The sequence below is a fragment of the Pan paniscus genome, chromosome 10 (genome assembly GCF_029289425.2).
Source record: "Pan paniscus chromosome 10, NHGRI_mPanPan1-v2.0_pri, whole genome shotgun sequence".
Classification (NCBI taxonomy): Eukaryota; Metazoa; Chordata; class Mammalia; order Primates; family Hominidae; genus Pan; species Pan paniscus.
In genome coordinates, this window is record NC_073259.2 from 11117265 (window position 1) to 11141860 (window position 24596).

General features: G+C 45.9%; 1 protein-coding gene across 1 annotated transcript in view; it reads right to left on the reverse strand.

Annotated features, from left to right (window-relative positions):
- Positions 1–284: 284 nt before the first annotated feature.
- Positions 285–24596, reverse strand: part of ANO2 (anoctamin 2) — a 384000-nt gene continuing 359688 nt past the window's right edge. The window contains exons 21-25 of the mRNA XM_008973750.3: positions 19993–20145; positions 19582–19634; positions 17461–17642; positions 7192–7297; positions 285–5203 (exon numbers count right to left, since the gene is read on the reverse strand). Of these exons, the coding sequence (XP_008971998.1) occupies positions 4934–5203; positions 7192–7297; positions 17461–17642; positions 19582–19634; positions 19993–20145 (764 nt within the window). The 3' untranslated portion in view covers positions 285–4933. The remainder of the gene's footprint in view (positions 5204–7191; positions 7298–17460; positions 17643–19581; positions 19635–19992; positions 20146–24596) is intronic.

The window sequence follows — 24596 nt, forward strand, 5'->3', positions numbered from 1 at the left end:
AAATTAGGCCATTTCATTGAGCAGAGATGTAGTGGCAATTTTCTCCATCTTTAAAAGCTTTCTTGAGGATAGAATAATTCCATCATCACAAGTGGGATGTAGTAGACCCTTTGGATCTGGAAGGGCTGTGAAGGAGAGCACGTGAAGGAACGTCTCATCTCTTACTTTATACTATTCTTTTGCACAAAGAGCACATAAAGAAAATAGCCTTAAGATTATTTATCTGAATCAACCATCAAGTTGATTTCATTTATTTTTGTTTTTCATAAGAAAAGAATGGCGAAACCACTCAGTGACAGACAACCCTTCATAACAGCGTCTACCTGGGGCTGGTAGATGTCTCTGTTAACAAAGTCTAGAAGTTAGTGTGTGTGGAGTGATTGCAATTGTACATGAAAATAAGTGAATGGGAAAAAAGACTGATTGCAAATTAGTTCTTGGAGGTAAAAATTCAGGTAATTTAAACTTTTTACTTGACATTTTATTTCTTGCATTTTCTAAGTCTTCTTCAATGAGCATGGATCACTTTTATAATTAAACCAAATAAATGCTATTACAAATCAATGAATGTTATTGTACATATACCATAGGATCACAATTAAACTGAATTATTAACTACTATTATTTCTAGAAAGGAGGAATTGGATAATGAGCAATTTCTTTTTCTTTCTTCAGTGTTTCAGATTTTTGCTCACAATTTTTTTTTTTTTTGCATGTCACAATGGAATAAAAAATTTTCATTATTTCCTTAAAGAGCTCAGGGAAGGAGTCTTCATTGTTTGCTTTATTTTTAAATTGAAAGTGCACCTACCATGTCTTCATCCAGGTTAGCAAGTCTGTTGGAAAGTTCTCTTTACTTAGCCTAAACCCCTACCGCTGCTGGGGTAAAAGCAAGCACATCTGGTGGTCTGGCTAGTAACATGAGTGCTACTGAGACTTTGGGCCTGGGGATGGGGGCAAATTATAAAATTCCTATATTCCTTCTAGTGGAAAAGGGGAAGAAAGTTGAATCCCTCCCGAGCATAAATCTGTCTATGGTCTGTGATACAGTGAAGTACACATTTGGACTTCATCCTTGTTTCTTGACATATAACTCCTAAAATCAGTGGAATCCCAAAGTGAAGTGTCATTTCGTATGCTAATGAGTTGATGGCTGGCAGACCCTGGGTAGCTTCAGGATGGGGCTGGTCACCAGAAAGACTGAGGCAGCATTAGAGGGTTGAGACTTTCAGTCCCACCCCCAACATGTGGAGAGGGGAGAGGGGCTGTAGGTTAAGTTGTTCAAGGACGGCCAGTGATTTAACCAATCCTGCCTACTGATGAAGCTTCCATAAAAACCAGAAATGACTGGGTTCCACAGCTGCCAGATAGCTGAACACTTGGAGGTTCCTGGAGGTGGCAGCCACAGAGCCCGTACCCTCACTCCCAGCACGCTTACCTTGCTCTTCTTTTTCCTTTTGCACAGCAGCGATCACCTTCTGACCCACTGTGTACTAATAGTTTGCTCTCACTGTTGCTCTGCCTCTCTGACCCACACACAGAGCATAAGCTCCTGAGGGTAGGCGGGAATCTATGTTCTGTGGGGTGATGTATCCAAAGCGCCTCACGGAGGCTGACAGATAGTAGAAGCTCAGTACATACTTTTTTTTTTTTTTTTTTTTTTTGAGACAGAGTCTCACTCTGTCCCCTAGGCTGGAGTGCAGTGGAGCGATCTCGGCTCACTGCAAGCTCCACCTCCTGGGCTCACGCCATTCTCCTGCCTCAGCCTCCCCAGTAGCTGGGACTACAGGCACCCGCCACCACGCCTGGCTAATTTTTTGTATTTTTAGTAGATACGGGGTTTCACTGTGTTAGCCAGGATGGTCTCGATCTCTTGACCTCGTGATCCACCCGCCTCGGCCTCCCAAAGTGCTGGGATTACAGGCGCCCGGCCTGAGGGATTACCGTGCCCGGCCTCAGTACACACTTTTGAATGAATCTATGTTTATTGGAATAAAAGGACTGATGAGACACATGTAGTGAAAAAAGTTGAAAAGACAGCACATATAGCATGAAAGGAAAATAAAAACTCAGGACCCCAAAGTAATCTGCCAAAAGGAAAAAATGAAGCTGAAAGCTGAGTCATGCAAGAAACTGCCTTTCCTTTTGCTCCTAAGCAGACAGCTACACAGAAAAGTCTAGATAGCTCCACAGGAAGCTACTCTATGTTCACCTTATCTTACGTAAAATGCCGATTTACTGAGCACCAGAAAAACACAAAATCGGCTGTTCTCCTACCTGCTCTTTTTCCCTTGTAACATGTGGATTCAGTAACGAGATCACACCCTCCCTCTTACCCACCCCCAGCCCACTTTTTACCTTTAAATATTGAAGCCCTCAACATCATCTTCAGAAAAAGGCACAGACCACAGACCTTCTGTGATTCTGTGTTCTTTCCTTCTGGGGATGTCCTTCGCCTTGGCAAAATAAACTTCCAAATTGATTGAGACTTGTCTCAGATACTTTTCTGCTTTAAAATAGCATAACTGTGGTTAAAAGAAATTAGATGTGTGTGAGGGGGGAATGAGAGTCTCCAAGACCCAGCAAGTGCCAATGCCAATTATAGATTTGGAGATTGTGGGTGATTTTATTTGCTTCATTGTTTGTTGGACTATCTGAACATTTCTTGGTACGCAAGCTTAACCTTTATGATGATACAAAAATGTTTCTTTTAATTTAAAAAAGAGGAAGAAAAACAAGTGGGTCCTGAACCAGCCATGAGCAGCCAGTGGGCCTGGAGATAGCACGGTTGGAGCCAAGTGGGTGTCTTGGCGGTGGAGGCAGCCCTCAACCTTGACCATGGACTGTCACTGCTTCCTGCAAATGTCAACACCACCCACACTGGCCGTCATCCCTGGGGATTGCTTCCTTTGATAGGCCTGGAATCTCCGTGTCATCAATGCTGCTTGCAATAACAACTTCCTCCCACTGGTCACCGCACTCTCCCCAAATCAGGTAAAGCCTATTGTCAAATGATGCAGTGTTCCATACTGCTGTAGTTTGAACCTCAGCTCAAGTGGTAAGTTTGCATATTAAGATGTGAGAGGCCGGATACGGTGGCTCACACCTGTAATCCCAGCACTTTGGGAGGCCAAGGCGGTCAGATCACCCGAGGTCAGGAGTTCGAGACCAGCCTGACTAACATGGAGAAACCCCGTCTCTACTAAAAATACAAAATTAACCAGGCATGGTGGCGCATGCCTGTAATCCCAGCTACTCAGGAGGCTGAGGCAGGAGAATCGCTTGAACCTGGGAGGCGGAGGTTGTGGTGAGCCGAGATTGCACCATTGTGCTCCAGCCTGGGCAAGAAGAGTGAAACTCCGTCTTAAAAAAAAAAAATCTGAGGAAATTAAAACTGGTTGTAAGATTTCCTGTACAGGAGTGGCCTGGTACACATTAGCCTACTGCTCTCACTAAGAGCTGTATCTATGTCCTATTAGTCCCACAAAAGAAGAAGCCGCTTTCCTGAGCGAGGGTTGGCAGTCAGTGCAATTCTGCATGTTCCTAGGAGGAAATCAGAAACGTGGTGGGCAGCACTGGTGACCAGCCAGCACCTACAGGCCCGCACATTGCCAGGTGTGCTCAGACAGCAGAACCATAGCTGTCATTTTTCCTCTGGAGTACCATCCCCCCTGCAGCTTCCACTCAGGCATTTCGTTGGACTCTAGTCCCGCTGACCTGCAAGGAACCAGGACGAAGTGATTGTGCAACAGATTTCTGGGCAGCAGGTGGGCCTGAGGTGTATGAACGGCAATGATGAGTGATGTTTGGCCCGTGCTTCCAACTTTACATCATGATCTCAGCACAGCACTCTGGGAAGCTGCTACCAATTGATTATGTTAGTATTGCAAGATGTAACCTCTTCAGCATCGGGGTTTGTCATTAATTTGTATTTAGAATGGTAAACCCCTTACCTCCTGTGCCTTCACACTTCCTGTCTACTTGTCTTACCTAATATTTCTCCACGGCACTTATTACTATCCAAAACACTGTACATTTAGCTTATCGTCTGTCTTTCCCCAGGATGTAAGCTTCAGGAGGCAGGGATTTTGTCTCCTTTATCTTCTGCTCTATCTCCAGTCTGAGAACAACGCCTGGCACATAGTAGAAGCTCAATAAATAGGAAAGGAAAGGAAAGGAGAGGAGAGGAGAGGAGAGGAGAGGAGAGGAGACGAGAGGAGGTGAGAGGAGAGGAGAGGAAAAGAAAGGAAAGGAGAGAGAGACAAGGCACCAAAGACAACAGATGCATCTTTATAAAGAATGTGTCCATTTAATTTATTATTTTAAATCTGAACTTTCATAAAATGATGGTTATCTGCATTTAGCTCCAAACGTTTTTGTGACGTGAAGTGGAGACAAGCCCAGGTTTGGACCTTTGCACCTTACTATCAGGTCCAGCGGCTGCACCATTCAGCCCTGTAACTTAATTTGCATCTGCTGAGACTGTGGCAGCCCCACTGCAAGTGACTCAGTTTTCTTGTAGTGATAGTAGGTAGGGGATGCTGTGCTCCTGACTGCATTTCTCTTACAGCTGGCCAAAGTCAGAAATGATGGTGAAGTACAAGAGGGTGCCCCAGGGTACATGGGAATGCTCGCGGTGCCTGAGACTCTGGGGTGCAGAGACCCCAGTGGGGTTCCAATCCCTCAAAAGGATGCAGCTTAAAAGGGGACCTAAAAGAAACTTAAGCTTGAAGTTTCTGAGATGTAGCATCATTTCTCTTCCTTCCTACACTCATTCTGTCAGGCTCTTTCTTTTTACACACTACCCCCTCTTCAAGACCCCATCAAGCCAGGCCCCTGCAGACAGACAGCACGCCATGTGGGTGTAGGAACATGCTTACGTGCATGTGCGTGTCTCTGCTGCCGTGCCCTCCTCTGCTGCAGGCTGAACTGCTCACACATTGGTGTGCTGAGAGCCTGACGATATCATGCTGCCCAGCTGGCTTTGGCCTGAAGGTGCTGAGCCAGCTGCCCGGCTCCTGCTTCGATCCCCGCCTCCTGGGCTCCTCAGGGACGGCTCATCCATCAGCTTGAGCTTCTCATGCTCCTCTTTCAGGAAGAAATCCACTAATAAGCTCTTCTCTTTCTTGATCTGGTCGCTGATGTCCGTGGGGATGTCTGGAATCATCCAGTCCACGAGGACGCTCAGGAACATCACGAGGTTCTGCAAAAAGCCAAGGAGAGAGGGGCTGAGTTGGAGAGGCCCGGCCTGGGGAGGTGGCGGCCCTGGAGCAGAATGCCTCCGGGTCAATCCTGGCTTTGCAACTTACCAGCCCAGTGATCGCAACCAGTGAGCATAACTCTACCTTGGTGTCCTCACCCATAAAATGGAGCGGAAATACTGCCTACCCTGGAGTGGTTGTCAGGATGAAACGGGTTCATACATGTGGAGCATCTGCCGCAGTGCCCGGCACAGAGCAGGACTCCGTCAGTAGTAGTTACTGCTTCTCCCCTTCCCCAGGACTTGTGCCCCCACACCATCCTCAGAGCATTCCCATGTGTCCAGTTCTTGCTTCTTGGCCTCTAAGCCTCCAGGCCCTCCCTGCTTTAGAAAATGGAAAGTGGCTTTCTAGCAAGTGGCCACAAAGCCCAGTGGCTTCTCCTGGGCTGTCACTGTGCCACTTGTTCCTCTCCTCCCTCCATCTGGCTCTCTCTATCCTCTACACTAGAGACAGACTTGAGGTTTTTGCCTTGACTTCGGGCCTTCACTGACCCAACCCACTGCTGACATTCACCTTATACCGGTCTCAGTCACGGCAGCCACCTCGGCTAACCCTGCCTGTCTGGGAACCCCTGCATCCAGCTTGCCCCGATTGGGTCTAGGCTTTGGCACACACTTGCAGTGGTCTTCCTCCTGGCTGCTAAGCCACATCTCTTTGCTGGTGCACACAGTAGCTAGGACTACCTTTTCCCCAGAGCACTTACTGTCTCAATGAATGAATATAGGACAACAATGCCTGGCATGGCTCAGTGAATGCATCTGATTCCCATCCATTTCCCCAGGCCACACTTCACCCAGCTTTACCCAACACACTCCTCCCATTGTGATACTCTTCCCTGGCTGCCAGTTGCACTCTCACATGCCTTTTCCCCTCTGAGACTGGGACTGAGCCCTTGAACCCTACATGTTCCTAGGGGTTCAGGGGAAGACACTGGGGACCAACTGCTGCTTCCAGAGGCTCCTGGGCATCTTGGGTGCTTGGGAGCTGCTTCACCAAGTCACACACTCTTCCTCTGAATCCACTCCTTCCTGTGTGAGTGAAATGTGACATGTGACATACGGGAAAGTGAGGAGACTCCTGGGGGTGGGGCAGCAGGGGATGTCTGAGCGATCATTCAAACATATCGCCTCCATCTCTCCAGAGGAAGAATGGCTGTCTTCTTTAGGTGAAAGACTAGCCGATGGGCTTCTCCACTTTCTGGGCTGGGGTCTGGGGGCAGGATACTTTAGAGCCCCCCAGAGATCTGCCTTCGGGGAATACAAAAGCCTGAGGGAGCCAAAGAGAAAAGGGTCTGGGCTCGTTCTCCAGCCCTGCTTGAAGACCGGGGGCACCCAGAGTGGGAATTGGGGGCCCTCGAGCTCAGAGAATCTCAGCGATGCAATTGGAGCTGTGGCTATTGTCCCAGATAGGAATCACTGGGCTCGAGTTTACTATTCATTCAGGGATGGCTCGATGGCTCTGGGGGCCCTTCTCACCAGATGTCTCAGTGGCTAAAACAACACTAACAAAGGAGGGAGCCCAGAGTGCAAGAAGAAAGGTTCCAAACCTGAGCTCTTTCATGGCTGCAGAGATGAGATGGGGCTGTTTGTCTGCCCCAGGCTGGGACTCTGGTTTCAATGGCCCTTTTCCTTTCTTTGCCTTAGGTTTAAACAGGAATCTGTCTCCACCCTGCAACTTATTCCACATCTGTCTTGTAACCTTACACTGTGTTTTATCCTCTGTCTGCAAAGTCCACCCATTAAAGAAAGCCCTCTCAAGAGTCCTCCTGCTTCAACCAGGAAAGGAGCCCTCACTTCTGCCTGCCACACATGAAGCTTTCTTATGTCACAGAGTACCACAGGAACCTGGAGGTAGGTGCAAGCAACGAGTGCAGTGTCCTTACTCCTGCAGCCCGGATTCGAATGGGCTATTCCCTGTCCCAGCAACTCACCTGGAAGATTATGACAAAAGCCAGACGGGCGGACAGAATAAACCAGTACTGTTTCGAAAACTCATAAGGGTTCGGGGCCCATGGCGGCTCTCGGTAATCCTTAAACCTGCCCAAAGAGAAATGTGGTGTTAAGATCGGGAGCGCATGGAGAAAAGGGTGGTCATTCTCTGGGTGAAACCTCGAGGGCTGGCTGGAGCATCAGGCATGCATGCCCTTGGCATTGACTTGAGAAGCAGGGGGAAGTGGGGGGAATCTATGGCCTAACCAACAAATTTCCAAAAAGGACTAAAGTCCAAGAAAGCCAATGTCAGCCTACAAATGTCCTAAAAAGACGTTTCTACTACCCTCTCCAATAGCTCCCAAAGCTTACTTTGGTGTCAGGCATCAACTCCCAAAGGAGCCCAGGGCATCTGAGGGTAGTCCAGGCCAGTGGGTCCACCTGGGCCTCCCACTAGCCTGTGGCTTCTGTGTGGGTAGGGGAGACCCAGACACCCTGAATGGTGCTCTGCAGCCGGGGGGGTTGGGGAAGATGCAGACACCAGCAGGCAGTCTTGGGCTTCTTCCCCTTCCAGATGCTTCAGGACTACGGCCACTAGAGGGGCTGGCCTTGCTTCATGGCTGCATTCTTGAACCAAAAAGAAGGCTGATCCAGACCAAGCTGGAGGCTGAGTGAATTTGGGATGGGAGGGTCATTAAGCATCACAGTTGATCAGTATTCTGTTTTGCTAATCATCTTCCTGATCTGTCTGCATGGTTTAAACTACAAAATGTTAACGCCTGACGTGAGCTCATGCCTCTTTCTCAGACCCATAGAGAAGCCTTGGGTTTTCCCTCACCCTTGCCTTTTCACCCCCATCCCAGAATGATTCATCTGAAAACTAGCTCATTTTCTCAGACTCACATTTTTCTAAGTCTGGAAAAATGACAAGGGGCTGGTACCAGAACTATGACCCTTCCTGGAACAGTTTTCTCCATGGAATTCAACAAATCTTTGCTCATCCTGGGCCAGAGAAAGAGGTGGGTGGTGTCAGGCCACCAAGCAATGATAGTGGCTGCCAAGGAAGGCAGGTAGGGACTCTGCCCTGGTCAATCCCTGAGCAAAGGGTTTTTCTGGAAGGTTTCACATTTCATCTTCACGACAACATCCTCAGGCAGGCATTGTTACCCCAGCATAACACAGGAGGAAACTGAGGCTTGGAGAAGTTGAAGTGTGTGGCCAGAGTCTCGTGACCAGTAAAGGTGGAGTCAGGGTAGGAATGCGAGTCTGGCTGAATCTGGGCTTTCTTCCCATTATCACAGGGCATCTTACCAGTGGCCGCAGTTTAGGGGACATTCACAAGTAGGTGCTCTTTGGTCCCTTCTCCTGCCATAAATGAATTAGCTGCCCTAAAAGGTCCACGCAAAAGCTAGTTTGTTTTCCATTGTCCAAAGAGAGATGAGAGAAGAAGAGAAGAGAAAAAGAGGAAGAGAAAAAGAGACGCACACACAAAGATAGAAAAGGGCGCAGTGATAGAATCAGCAACAGAAAGACACAACTGAGAGGTGGACACTGGGGACTCGACTAGGGCTTGGCAGGAGGCCAGGAGCTACCCTCTCCCTGCCCGACTCCCCCTCTCCCAACAGCTGATCACAGCTGCCGCAAGCTTGGTTTGACATCCGGATGAAAAGCAAAGCTAACTGCAGCCCAGCAGAGCACCACGGGATTCATCATAACCGTCCTCAGCTGAGGACAGAAACATGGCCAGCTCCAGATTATCCTTGCTGATGGCAGAGAGGGAGAGCGTGGCTAAATGAATAAGAACATCTTGGGGTGGGAAAAACCTCAGACTCACCTATCCTCCCGTCGCCCCCAGACAGGACGCCACGGCAACAGCAATTTATCTCACTCTTCTAGAGACCTCCAGAGAAGGGTGCCACACACACATACACACACACACGTGTGCACACACGCACACTCCTTACCATGGGGAAATCCTTCCCCGGGTTCAGCCCAATCCCTACTGCTACAATGAAAGTCCATTTCTCTTGTTCTCTAGCTGCATCTCTGCAGGAACAGCTGCTCACTGACCTCGGTATGCGAGCCACTGCTCACCCCTCTTTTTTCCAGTCTGAAAAGAATCCATAAATAATCTAATTCTGGTTCCACCTCTGCTATTAACTCACCCCAGCTTTTGGAAATGTCACTTTGTCCTCCCTCAGTGTCTAAAACATGTTTTAAGTTTAACAAGCATATCCATCTAATTGAGGATCTGCAGAAAGACTAACACAGAGATCTGTTCAGAAAACTCTACTTGAAAATAGCTCGATGCAGATAGGCTAACTGTGGCTCTGTTAGGAACTGATGGTAGGCCATGCCACAGAAAAGAACAGTGAGCAATTTAATATTCATCTGTTCACATTTCTTTCCAAAGCTAACTTTATAAAAACTATGACCTGCAGTGAGAAATACATTTTACATTCATGCACATACACAGACTGCAATAAAAATTACACAAAACATACTTTGCTGTGTGCAATGCACTAGAATGACTAGTATTTTCCTATTCTACTCTATCTGATCCTAACCCACCCTATGCTTTTTTTTTTTTTTTGAGATGGAGTCTCGCTCTGTCGCCCAGGCTGGAGTGCAGGAACGTGATCTCGGCTCACTGCAAGCTCCGCCTCCCAGGTTCACGCCATTCTCCTGCCTCAGCCTCAGTCCCTCAGCTGGGACTACAGGCGCCCGCCTCCACACCCGGCTAATTTTTTGTATTTTTAGTAGAGACGTGGTTTCACTGTGTTAGCCAAGATGGTCTCGATCTCCTGACCTCCTGATCCGCCCGTGCTGGCCAACCCACCCTATTCTTTAAAATGCCGATCATGACCCACTAAAGTGATTTCATAATTCACTAATGAACCATGACTCATAGTTTGAAAAACCTTGATTCTCCTAAGCCCCTACCACCAGGTAAATGACTCGTTGTTTACATTCCAATGTAAGTTCAGATTTCACAATTGTTTTTAAATTTTACCCTAAGAAGTCGGGCTTATCAAATCTTTCACTGAGTAACTTAGAAGACACTAATTAAACAAAGAGATAATTAGCTTTAAGAATAGAAGTGTTCACCAAAGAGAGTGGCTAATCAACCGAATTATTTCCACCACCGTGATGCTGCGTGTTTTGTTTCTAAACCCAGTGCTTAGCACTGGCGACAGTTCGTGCTTTGGAGGTAGCAGGTGAGGGGTTGAAAGCCCTGTCCAGCACTGTCGTTCTCTGTCCTCTTGCAAGTTACCTAACCTTCTGATGCCCGGCTTTCTCATCTATAAAGTGGGCCTGAACTTTCCATCAAAGAGTTGTTCTGAAGACGGAGGGTCAACGCCGAGTGCTCCGCACACTATCTGGCCCATCAGAGGAACCCAATAAATAGCAACTATTCTTTCTCTTTTTACTGGAGGTTACTTATGGAATACACCTTTTCTGTTAAAAGAGGACAGAGCATGTAGACCACGGCTTCCAGTTCCTCCTAGCTTTCCAGAAGGATTTTTGAACATGCAAGCACTAAATGCTGCAAGTTTTAGTGCAAATCAGGAGTCAGCCAAGGGCACAGCCACACAGGGCTTCTCTCAGGACCTCTGTCCAGGTAAATAGCATGAAATGGGCAAGTGCTGGCTGGTGGGTGGAGGCCGCCAGACAGCTCCACAACAGACCCGTTCCCATGGCTTGGGGAGTTCGGGCCTCCTAAAGTCCCACTGAGTTCCCCAGCACTGGGTGAGCCCCCACAACTGGTCAGCCTCCTGCAGCTGCTAGCCGTGGCCCCCAAAGAGAAGCAGAGTTTTATCCCCAGCATATTATTTTAGGGATGTTCCTGGATCTCACCCTCACCCCTCCAGTCCTCCTTCATTTTCCTTGAGGCTTAAATAACATAAATTTTGAGAGTTCCCCTGAATTTTCTAATAAGGAGAGACTTCCAATAATGAGACAACTAGCCTGTCTAAAAAGCTAGTCTGCACCTGGAGCGGCTACGCCAGTTACTACCTGTAAGAGACCAAGGAAGTCATTCCCCATTTCCGAACCTAGGTCCCTGATCTACAGAGTGGAACTCCCAAAATGTGTATCCCAGCGCTGAGCATAGAGGAGCTGTCTCAATCCCAGCCAGGAGTGAATAATAGATGTGTGTGCATGTGTGTCTGCTTGTGTGTATACCTTGCATTTTAAAGGAAGACACTGTGAGAATTAAATAAGACAATCTAGGTGAATATGATTTCCGGAGCTTTTGCAGAAAATGAACACAACAGTTTCTTCTGGGATAGAACAGCTGGGGTGGGGGCTGAGAAGTGACCCTTTTCTTCTTATATACATACACTATATGTGTCTATGAAGTTAATTACTTTTATAATTAAAAAGTTCAAAATGGTAAAAGATGAATGTAATTAATGGCAATACACAGTTGATTCAAGTACATTTTTATAGTAAGCTTTCCTGAGCAAAATTATAGTGTTAATTTGAACAGACTCATATAATAAATGAAACTGATACAGAAATCAACATTATGTTTTAGCTTTAAAATTATGTTAATATTTTATCTAGATTGTTCTAACTGTGAAAAATCACATTGATTGAATTGAGTTTGTACATGACTTAAAAAGATTTCCATTAACTCAAAATATATTTCATTATAAAACAAACCCATGAAACAATACCTTAAAAGTCCTACAAGTTAATACTATGTTAATGCATAGAAAAATGCCTAGAAAACATTCACCCGTAAGTATCACCCTATTACTGTTGGAAGGATGCCTGGGGTTGGGCAGGGGTTAGGGTGGAGGCAAAACAGAGGTGGAGTGGTTACCTGTAATGTTTAGAATTTTTGTAGAACTAGACTAATAAATGACATGTCATTAAACCTGAAGTTTAAAAAAAAGAAAAGAAAAGAATCTTTGAAGATTTTTTATTCCAAAGTCCCCATTTTTACAGATGAAAAAACTGAGGTACAGAGAGGAGAGAGACTCAGGGCTCAGATGTCCTCATCCTGTCCTCACTTGCAGGGTGACTAGTGACAGTGACATCTGCCACAATTCATCACAACACAAAATCACTGTGGGCAGGGACAGTGCTGAAGTCAACGATCAGTAACAGCTTTTTAATGAGCTTTTGTTATGTAATGAATCAGCTAGTAAATGCATTTCTCAACTCCAAATAGTGGCATGTAAAAAACATTTTAGTAGCCCCAGTGGAAATTAATGTCATGTTAATGCTGAACACAACTACATACAATATTTTCATACCATCTGAGCTACTTAAAACTGCCTCCTGGAATTGGCCCTTAACAAAGGAAAACAGTACAGGCAATTAGGAACTAATGAGTAGCATGTCAATCCAGTGGTTGATAAGAATCAGGAAAGGTGGCACTCAGAAAAGCTAACAGCCTCTGGTTTCGGTGGGAAGCAGATGGGAGGCAGCCACGGGCTGGAAGGGAGCACCCCTCTTCAAAGACTTTTCTCAGGATACGGGGTGTGCAAGCCCTTAGGACCTGCAGGAAAACCTGGCAGAAGCCATCACAGAAGCTGCTGCTGGATGCTCAACAAACACCTCCAAGCAGACCCGCTGGGTTGACAATGCCCAGGTAGGCTCTTCAAGCTCTGAGACGAGATATCTCTGCTCCCTTCCAGCTGAGCTGGGAAGTCAAGCCCACATCCGTCCTCCAGGACGTGGCGGCCCTTCGACCCTGTCAAATGCTGCTAATCATGCCTGCAGATTGATGTCACGGGACTGTTTACGGAGCAGCCCTGCCAGAGCAGTCAGATGACAGAGGCAAGCATCGCTCCAAAATGCTGGGAATGCATCTCAAACGGGCAGCCGGAGACTTGTCCTAACTTTTATTGCTATTTTTAAGATACCTCTATCCCTGGCGAGGCTGGGTTGGAGCCGGAGACCTCAGTTTTATTTGACCACATTTATCTCCAGAGGTCACTGAAAGCTAAGAATAAGAAGGGTCAACAAGTTCCCAACGCTATTTGCCAGAAAATCATGGCAAACCTTGTTTCCCACCACAGAAGCAGTTTTAACTGGCTCTAGGACTAGCTGAAGAGTTATCTCTGTTTCTCAAAATACTTCTCTATCATAGTCCCTTCTCCTCCTCCTCCCCTCTCTCTTTCTTCTCTCTCTCTCTCTCTCTTCCATGTACACATATATGTATACGGAATTATCTCAAGAATCTCAATTCCTGACTTAGAAAGACATCCATAGAGGTTATGCCTCTGCTTTCTAAATCTCCAGAGAATTGAGTGACCCAGACAAGTTCACACAGCAGGCAGTGGATAGGACTCACATGAGGCAGAGATTTCCATCAACAACCCTTATCAATCTAGGAAACGCAGCCCCCAGAGCACACCTATTTGACATATTATGTCTAGATCACATGCTGACCCTATTTTCTGAACATCTACCTACATTTCACAGTAGGGCATCTCTTTATGTTAAACATAACCCTCAGTGTAACCCAATGGTCTTCACACTGTAGGCAGAGACGTAACACCAATAAAAAGCTTGATCTCATCACTGCCCTCTGAAACCCCTACAGTGGTACCCTGTGGCCCTAAGAGAGACTCCACGCACCTCAACAGGACCAGCATCCTCTCCTTAATACGGAGTTTGCTTTTTTCTTTCAGCCTCCTCTCTCATAGCTTACCCCTCTCACCTGAGCCTGTCTCCCTGGAATACAGTGTTCTCTCGGAACCTCCATCACCACCTGACACAGCCCTTGCTGCCCCATGACCTACCACCCTCCCCACCCCACTTACCAGCCAGGCTGACGTGGCCACATGAGTGAGGAGTTTCAATGTGATCGTCTCCATGGCCATTCTTGTACTGTTCATTCTTCAGGTTTCATCTCCCTTGAAACATCCCCTAAACACTTAAGTCTGTGTTAGGTGCAGGGCCTCCCTCCTTAGGGATCCCTTAGCTCTCTGCTGTTGCCCTATTGTCAATCATTAAAGCTGTATTTTAATTTTAATTCCTTGTTTACTTATTGTCTGCTCCATCTAGAGCTCTTGAGGGATGCACTGTATCTCGCTCCCTATTATACAACCAATGCCAAGCCTTTAGTAGGGTCTCAAAAATATTTGCCTAATGAATCTAATCCTCACTGGTACTGAGAGAGGAAGGAAAAATGATGGATGCTTCAAAGTCACTTCAGCTTGATCTTGGGATGATTTATTTTCTGCAAATAAATTTTCTTGGCAGAAATATAGAATGAAAGTGCACTTTCTATGCATGTGCCCACTGATAATTCTGCCACTCAGTGTCAGATTTTTTTCTAAAACGGGCCACAAACAAGCCATGATCTTATCTACTTGCATGGGAATAATGGGGAGATGACTATCAGAGCCTTATAGCTGGCCGGAAAATCCAGTGACTCTGAAGGCAGATACAAGAAAGCTCAATCTGATCCACACATATTCACAATACCTGGTGTCCTGGGCATTGGTTGTTTTGGCTGAGTAGCACCCATTTGCCTTATTTCTCACCACAGTTCCTGGCAATCATACGGAACTTAAAAACACAGTCAACATTGACTGCAGTGGAGCTGGGAGGTGGGCAGAGACTGGATTTGGGCAGACTGGATTGAATGAAAACTTGCCTAAGATTAGATCTACCTTCAACTTCCCATAGGGACCATTAAAATTCCTATTGATTTAAGCCTGTTTCACCAGTGATATACCTGAAAAGCATATTCATAGGTGTTAGTGGAAAATCCGATGGTCAAGGGCAAGATCAGAGACCCTTGTGCTCTATGAGGACAAGTGCTTCTAGAGCAACTAAAGAAACAGACGATGTGAGCCTGGCTTTCCCACACGACAAGTCACACTGGTGCTGCCTCCCATTGGACATGGAGGTGGAGACCTGCGCTGTTAGAGAGATGTGAGCTTTAGACCCTGCTTTGAGAAGACCTAGATACTACTGGAAAGGCCTCGAGCTGGTCCAGACCCTCTGCGCTGTGGAACTATGTCGTTGGGGTCTGCAGACCCAAGTCCAGCACCATGGACAGACAGTCTAGCATGCCAGCCATGCAGAAGGGCCCCCAGGCAGTGCATGGCCTGGCAGCAAATCTGCCTGCAATGTGATTTTAGTATGAGAGTCAGACTCTTCATAGGCCCAGATGTGAAAAATCTTGAAACATTCAGGCTAATATAAATTGACACTTATGAGTAAATTTATTCATCCATTCTCGGGTCTGGTTCCTCATTTTTTATCTTTTCTTGGTTGACGACAGTGGAACCCTGATGTTGTTGTTCCTGGAACTGGAATACCCTTCTATTTAAACCGTAGATTGGTACAGTTGTTTAACTCAGCCACCCAGGTTGGGAAAACCAATTGGTGTTCTCTCGTTCATGGTCTCAGACCACAAATCTGAACCTACGTGGCTGTCTTACGAAAGGCTGGCCTTGGGCACCAAGCATGACAGACATGCCCAGGGTCATCACTGCTGCCAACACAACTGAAAACACAGCTTTTACATAAAATATTATTGGGGATGGTCTAAGAAAGCCCTATGTTGGTCCCACAATACCTTCTCTTAGGTTTTTGTTATTGGTGTAATTAACTATTCTGATTTATATATATGAGGTAGGATCTTTGGTCAAGTGCTTTATTGGGACTATCTTTTAACCAGGGTACAAATGGGTTGAATAAACTATTCCCCTCTGCTCTTATTCTCTTCATTTGCCCTTCTTGGGTAAATAGTGGAGAGTTTTCCATTTCTTGGCTTCAGTGACCCCAGTGCTGATGGCCTTCAATCAGGACTCTAAGTTGGATGTCTCCAGAAGTCCAGCTTAGTGTGTCAAGGAGTTGGGTGAAAATGGCCCCTTGGATTTCTTAACATCGTTTTAAATGTAACATGATTGAAATCAAATTCATCATATGTAGCATAAAATTAGACTCTCTCAGCGTATTCCCTCTCCCTATCAATGTAACCACATCCCAGTCCTCTGACTTCAGTCCAAGCTTTGGAGATAATCCTAGCTCAGCCACTCTCCTATGTCTACTGTCACCAATTCTGCAATATTTCATGTGAAATAGCTCATCTTCTCCTCTCCTCTTAATTCCTCCCGCCACCCTGGTTTATGCCCAGCACAGTTCATGTCTAAATGATGCAGCAGCCCAGCTGCGCTCCCTGGGTCCTACCAACTCTAGCCCATTGTCCTCACTGAGAACAGATCAATTTCTCTAAACCTTCCCTTTATCCTATCATTCTCTGACACTAAAAAAGTCCAGTGTCTTCCTATTGCATCACATTCTAATTCCCGTCAGATTTCAGGACTTTCCATTATGTACTTTATCCCATCTCTTCAAATTCAACAACCTTTTGGCTTATGCTGTTGTAGGAGTTTCTACATTTACTGTATTTCCTTTATTAATCCCTTTACTGTGTCTCCTTGCTAACCATATCACCTAGCCCCAAGTCTTTATCCAACAGCCCACATTTGTCCCCACCCCATGACTTTGCCCATGACGACTCCCCACCTAGAATGCTTTTCTTTTCTCTCTTACAACACCTAGCTGCCCCTCCAGGAGGCCCACCCTTTCCATTCTAGTCCCTCAAGTAATCTCCCTCTCCTCTGAGCACCCACAATGCTCATGGTCCATACATAAGCTCACCAAATAACCTGCTATTTCCTATCTGTTCTGCTTATTTTCTTCTCAACCAGACCACAGCCCCCTTGATGGTGAGGACAAGGCTCTTTGTCTGCTCCATAGTGTCTAGAAAAAGGCAGTCCATAAATATTTTTTGAGTCATTGAAACTGATTTATAACAATTGATTTATAACAACTGCAGAGAGAGCAGGAGACAGAGGGAAAGGAGAATGATGTACAGCCGTGTGTTGCTTAACGATGGGGATATGTTCTGAGACATGCATCATTAGGTGACTTTGCAAACATCACAGAACGTGCTTATACAAATCTAGATGCTATATAGCCTACATCACACCTAGGCTATAAGGTATAGTCTATTGCTCCCAGGCTACAAACTTGTACGGCATATTACTGTACTGAATGCTGTAGGCAGTAATATAGTGGTAAGTATTTGTGTACCTAAATATATCTAAATACAGAAGATGTATGGTAAAAATATGGTATTATAATCTTACGGGACAATCGCCATATATGTGGTCTGCTGTTGTCCAAAATATCATCATGTTGTGCAGGGTTGTAATTCTAGGTCATCCCCATAATTATTTGGATCTATTGCCTCTGGTCCTCTGCTGCCCTCCTCCTGAAGATTACTTTACCTGCAGAACTGAACCTCCTGGTCAAACTGTGAGTTTTCTGGCTGCGTCCCCTCCTTCAGCTGGCTGACGTTGAAAAAGGAGAGGGTGTGGTTGACAAAGCCGTGCAGAGTCCCATTGTGACTGTAGGAGTACTGGTACACCAGGCGGGGGATAAAGTCGGAGGTGATCGCAATGACAAAAGCCTGAGGGACAGAACCATAAGCACTGAGTAGCCAGGATTGATGCTAAAAAGGACTGTCCACTCTTAGGCTCCCCATCAGAAGGAGCTGCTCTGACTGATACAGAAGCTCATGCAGCATGATCAGGTCCCTGAGCTCATGCAGCTGAGTCACATGCCTTTTCCATCTTTGATGTGTATAAGTATAATAAGTCCACCAGGCAGTGGCTGTCAAAAGAGCACACGTCAACCACTGCAGCAAAGGATGCTAAGTCAATTTGGACCATTTGGTGCTGGAAGGATTAAACCACTTCTGAGATATCTAACATTGCTGTTGAGCAAGCCAAAACAGGGTGCACGCTTTCCTGAAAAAAATTACCTATAGTGATGAGGGTACTACGTAAGTGTAATGGGCAAGGAAATGGAATGCCCATGTACATCTGCCCCTGAGTAGTACCAGAAAGCCAGAAATACCAAGAATATGATTCCACAGTTTGCTTAATTTGACCATTATCTCTCAACACTTTTTAGCATGTCATGTAATAGAAGTTATTCTTGTATCCATTTTACTTAAGAAAATGGAGACACAGTGGAGAAAGAAACAGGTCCTGCTAGGTGGAGCCACACACACCCAACACAGCATCTGGCATGTCTAAGTGCTCTATAAATGTCCATGGAGCAAACCAAATGACAAATGAATGATTGCGTATTTGAACACGGGGGTACTTTCTGCAAAGAAAGTCTTAAATCTTTTTGGCAGGTGTTTATACTGCATCCTGCACCAACAATTAAAGCCCTTTACCAAAATGTAGTTCAGATATTGTTCTCTAAATGTGTATGTGAATGTGAACGGCCAGAACCATATTTGAGAGTGAATAACATCATAATCATAGCTACAACTTACTGGGCACTTGTTATATGTACTTTCATCATGCCATTTAACTTCCCAAATGATCTTATTTGGTGGGTACTATTATTATCTCCCATTTGACAGATAAGCAAACAAGTCTTAAAGAGGCCAGGGAAGTAAGACTGCACGTCATTTCGTACTGTAGATGGAAAGTGATTAATACTCAGGGCCTCTGTTCTAACAGACACAACTTCAAAGTAGCGGACTGATCTGTTTTCCAAATTGCACCTTATTTCTAAGCCGCGAGATGTGCACTTCCTACATCACAACATTCAAAATGCAGTGGGCTGATTTGCTCTGCCTCACCTCACACCTTCCAGCCATTTTATGTGATCTGGGTAGGAAATCAGGTCAGAGTCAAATCACTGTTTGCCTCCCAAGGGAAAAGGGCTGTGGCTTTCTTTGTGTGCACTGAGCTGGCTGATATGTTCCTGGGAGGTGGGACAGGAGGCCCTTCCTGGCCACTGTCCATATAGAATACAGCAGAAAAGGAGCTGGCTGGGGCCCAGCAGGATTTCCTCTGCAGTGTAGACATGTCTGGCAAGGGAGTTAAGGAGGTCACCACAGGTGGGACCCTTCTTCTATGTCCTATCTTAACCTACGCAGTGCCAGAGTCCACGGGGCTAATTAAGATTTTGCACTGACAACCTGGAGGAACGGTAATTAGGGATTGTAGCCTGGGCAATGCTCCAGGTATTGTTTAACTCAGGAGGAGAATAAGAAAGGAAAGAGATGAATAGATATGTGGAATTCTTTCCGCATTATTCTTGGCTCCGAGGAAAGATCTGATTTTGACCGTCAGGGCCAAGGTATGCATTCTGATGGATAATTACCTTTCTTTCTCTTTGTGAAATTAAAAATAAACCTACACAGCCTCAGCTACAGCATGATGAGTTACAAGGCATTTGTGAGCTGTTAACCAGAGCACTGTCACCAATAAAGCTACAAATGGAGAAGGCTGGGAGGTGCAAGGGCTGGCTTCCCACTTTGAAGACCTCAGCTTCTCTGGAAGTCCTTCCCACAGAGCGAGTGTGTCACGAATGTAAGTACTTACGTTGCTGATAACAGAGAACTTGCCAATTCCAGAGAGGATGTCAAACCAGATTCCTACAAGACAGAAAAGACAGCGTCTGGCTCACTCCCACCCTCGGCCCAGTGATGACAACGCTGAAGCTCCAGGTGATGTTTTGCAGGTGAACTACGGAGCAGCTTTGCTGGGCCCCCCAGAATGGGCTTGTCTGGAAAGGCTTAGGTAGCCCCCCCATCTGGAAGCTCAGATCACAAGTGGGGGGTGGATAATGCGGTCTCAGAAGGCGTCCCTGCACTTCAGGATATGAGGATGAGGGACCCAAAGGGAAGAGGGGCTTTCCCAGCCCTCTTGATTCCTGGTGTGGTGTGACTGTGGCCAGAGGGGACAGAATGGCAGAAGGATGGGCCTGGTGGGACCTCTAAATGGGGCACATACCGATATCTTTGGTTCTTACAGCATCCGGCCGTCTCAGCTCTGTAACAAACTTCTTTGCATCGAGCCGCACTTCAATGACATTGTTGAGGAGGGCAAACACAGGTGCCAGGGGAAAGGAGGCCACGAAGAGGGTGACGAAACCAAATTGGATGACTGCGAGAGAGAACAGCATGAGGGCTTCAGCAGGAACAAGCAGGACTCAGGTCCCTTCTGGCTTGCAGCTACGGCCCCTTGTCCTTTCTTCCTTGGGTATCTTTCCCATATGGGATAATTTTTAGTCTCCCTTTTCCTCCTGTGTCACATACACGGTATTTCTTTCTAAGCACCTGCAGGCCTGTTGGTCAATGCCATCACTTGGGAGCAAAGCTCTGGATTAGGCATGGTGGGGAGATACAAGAAAAAAAAGTCTTAATTCCTTCCTTCACCCTTTACCACCAGTCACTAATCCTACTGATCTAACTCAGGGTTTGGTAAACTTTTTTAGTAAAAGGCCAGATCATAATAAACATTTTTGGATTTGCAGGCCATATGGTTTTGTCACAACGACTCAACTCTGCCATTATACAGTAAAAACAGCTATAGACAGCACATCAACAAGTGAGCTTGGCTGAGTTCCAATAAAACTTTATTTACAAAAGCAATATATAAAGTGACTAGGTTTGGCCCACGGGCCACAGTTTGCCTTCCCTTGAAATAGCTTTAAAAACCACCTCCCAAATTTGGACTCTTCTTTCCATGTCTACAGTCACTGCCTTTGTTTAGAAAGTTTATTCATCCATCACGCATTTATGGAGAGCATTTATAAATGTCAGGCCCTGTACCAAGTATTTAAGAAGGCAAAGGTCTGTTCTTGCCTGCAAGAAGCTGGGTTTGAAAGGGGAGAGTTAAATGTAGGCAAACATGCGCAACAAGGTTTTATGTGTGCCAAGAGAGAATACAGAATGTACTAGCGATAGAGAAGGCCCAAATGGAGAGGAACGTACATTGTTCAGGGCAGGGACTGAATGGGTCTCCATGCGGAGTCCCTGAGCACAGTCTGGAAAGATGGGCATGCAGTTTTCTTGAGGATTAAGTCAAAGAGACCTTCTAAGCTATGGAAGCAGTGTGAGCAAAAGCATGGTGGCACAGCCCATGCCCATGAGACAGCTGGAAAGAGTCCAGCCCTACCTGGACCATTGCAACAGCCTCCTGACGGGGTTTCTTGTCACCATTCTCCCAGGATGCTAGAGTCTATCCAGCACACAGCCCCTCTCACCTGATTCTGTTATCTACCTGCTTATAAAAATTCCTGTTGGCTCCACTCTGTTCACTGAATATAATCCAAATTCCCTACCGCTGCATACAGGTGCTTTATAATCTGCCTCCAATCTGCCTCCCTAGCTTCATCTCCCAGCATCTCCCCAGCAACGACCATGGTCCTGCCTTCTCATCCTCCTAATTGTCCCCTGCCACATTAGTTCCTTCCACTCATTTGTGCACAAGCATACACTCTGGCTGGCAAGGTTCTATGCATCCCTGAGATCACTCAAATGCCACCTCCTTGGTGAAGCCCCATCCCTCCTCCTCTGGACCCCACCACCCTGTGTTCAGGCTTCTGTTGCAGCCATCACTGTGGCTTCTGTGATTGACTTGCTCACACATCTTTATTTCCCACTGAGAAGGCAAGGCCTCCGTCCCTTCTAGGGGTTCAGTACATATTTGCTGATGGAAACACAACCCAGAGTCCAGGAAAGTTACAATGTAGTAGGACTCCCCTACATACTAAGGGCAAATTATTAAACTTTTCTGTGCTTCAGGTACTTCGACTGTAAATTGAAGATAATAGTAATACCCACCTAATAGGGTTCCCAGAAGGGTAAATGATATTACATACAAAATATGTACAATGTACATACAATGTACAATATGTACAATGTTGGATACATAATAACTGTTTAATAAATGGTATCTATTATGTGTAATTTTATTCTTATTGGAATAAATATCAACATGTACAGATGACTGCAATGTGTACTGTATACTTATATGCTAAACAGACACAAACTTAAGGTTTAAGCACTGAATGAGAGAGACCCGACTTCTAGACCTGGATATGCTTCTAACTAGAGGTATGATTTTGGCCAAGCCTGTTTGTTTCAATGGGCATCAGCAACCTCATTGATAAATTGAAGGGACCGGTTTAAATTGCCTCCAACTCTGATTTGCTGTGATGCTATGGTTCGCATTGTCTTAGACAAGCTTCGTGAGTCTAGAATATTCAAATGAAGAATGAAAAAACTGACACAAATGGGAAAAAAATTCTGTTTCTACAGAGGGATAAGAGCAACCACAATAGAAGTTTCAGGAAAGGGAACAGGCATGGAACTTTCCCCAGCCCAACTGCTTTTGATTTGGCAGTTTGCTCAGCCCACAGTTGTGGGTCACTGCTCTTGCTGATTCAACCCTGTCCACTGCCATTGTCCTTGGTGCCCATTAGGTTCCCGCAGGCCCTAGGAGGCCGGCAGGTGCTGGTCGGTAGCAAGACACCTGCACCGAAATACACAGATTTGTCAAGGTTGGGACCTTAGAGTGATACCTGACTAGCTGGCTGGCCAACAAGGATTGGAGGGTGGTGGAGAAATCCCCAAAAACAAGCTCTGGAAGCCAGTTCAAAATGCAGGATCTCTCTCATCTTTTAAATAAAGCTTTGCTGAGGAATTCACTTTGGAGTCAGGAATGGGGATAAGGCCAGGGGGGTGTGGGGATGAATGGAATTAACAAGGAAATGAAAACAGATGTTAGACTAGCATTCTAAAACCTATAAAATGCATGTCTGTGTTTAAGTATATGGATGGATGTATATTTATGGAGTTATAAGCTGGTCTTCTTGATTCTAATGAGCTCAGTTCAGCAGGGCAAATGTTCTTATCATGAGTGACTTCCTCCAGCAGAAATGTGCAAACTCCCCAGAGCCTCCGCAAGGGTTTGGCAAGGAGACTGATGGGGAGGGAGAAGGGTGGTTTACTTCTGAGGGATTGCAAATGTACACAGCATGCCCTCACCACATTCGTGCACATGGTACTCTGAAATCTAACTTCCTTCCAGGGTTATAGGGAAAATGGGACTCTCCACTTCCTCTTCTCTCTTCATATGAACTCCAGAGGCAGACATGAATGCTGTCTTCTAGGGCTTCCCTGCTGATTTGCTTCTTTACCTTCACAAACTCTCCAGACATGGACTCTCTGGTGTCCCTCTTCTGTCAACACAAACATCTTCCAGTGCTGGCTTGATGCTCTCTAATAGCTCCTGTTAATTACCCCAGTCCCATAACAAAACGTCCCTCCTCCTTCCCCTCGCCATGTAAGTCTCTATGTTCAGCGCTGGGTGGCCTCAAGAGACTGGGCTCAGCAATGCTGGACCTGAAGTGACAAGATCCTCCTGTCCCCTCCTCTGGTGTTACTCCACGGTATCCTGGGCCAAGAACAGGCCCTCTCTGCAGACGTCCCATTGCTGCAGATGTCGCCTGCTCAGACTGGGTAACCTGAGCATTGCCAGGATTCAACCCAAAGAGGCAGAAACAAATAGGAAGTTTTGTTTTATTTGGGGGAGAATAAAACATAAAACCATAACTCTCTAGCATGTAAATTCCACATCCAAGACTCGCTCTTTTCAGTCAAAGGTCTAAAATGCTGGGAGTCCTTCTGGGCTCACTTCAGAGGATACAATGATACCGGCTTTTGCCAACACCAAGATTTGTTTCTAAAAGCAGCAAGCCTCCATCAGAATAAGAGCAACACCGGAAATCCTCCATGCGCTGCATAATAGAAGCCAGCTCGGCCTGACCAATAACAGATTAAGCCTGGCCAAGCCAATTAGGGAGGAAACTTTGAGTTGATTTTCAACCAAATCTTTATAAAGCCTGCTGTAAAATGCTCCAGTAATGCAGAGCTCAAAGGCTGGAAACTCCTCCATGCAAACCCCACTGGTTTTCTCTTCTCACCCTTCAGCAGCCAAGGATCTTCTAGAATAACCATCAGCCCTACACTGCCTGAAGCTGGAGACGTTTCTGCATCAGTGATTTCCTGAGTTTAGGTTAAAATAACAAGGAAGAGTGGGTTAAACTAACCAAGACAACATTCAACAAGGACGTTTCAAGACAATCTGTTTAGAGAACACAAACAGTATAGTAGATAAAATAGAATGGACTTGCCAGGATTGGTGGAGAAGATTTTGATGGAATACAATTCTGATTTTTTACTCATTTATTTAAAATTTTTCAGTGAACATATCCAGACCCATTTCCTCCCCACCCATGTTCTGTGCTAAGGGCAAATATTTAGCAAATATGTTGGAGATCAACTCCGCCTGCCTTCCAACCATTCCAAGACCATTTGTACTTCCCCAAACTCACCATGATTTCTACATTTCTGAGCCTTGGTACATGCCACTACTGTCTGTAATTTTCCTTCTCTTCTGGTCGGCTGAGTAGGATGCTATTCATCTCTCAGGCTCAACTCAAACTTCGCCTTCTGTATGAAGACTCCCCTCCACCTCCATTTCCCACCAGCACTGCAGGTGGAACTGGGTGCCTTGGGCATCTCTCATCCTCACTCCCATAATGCCTT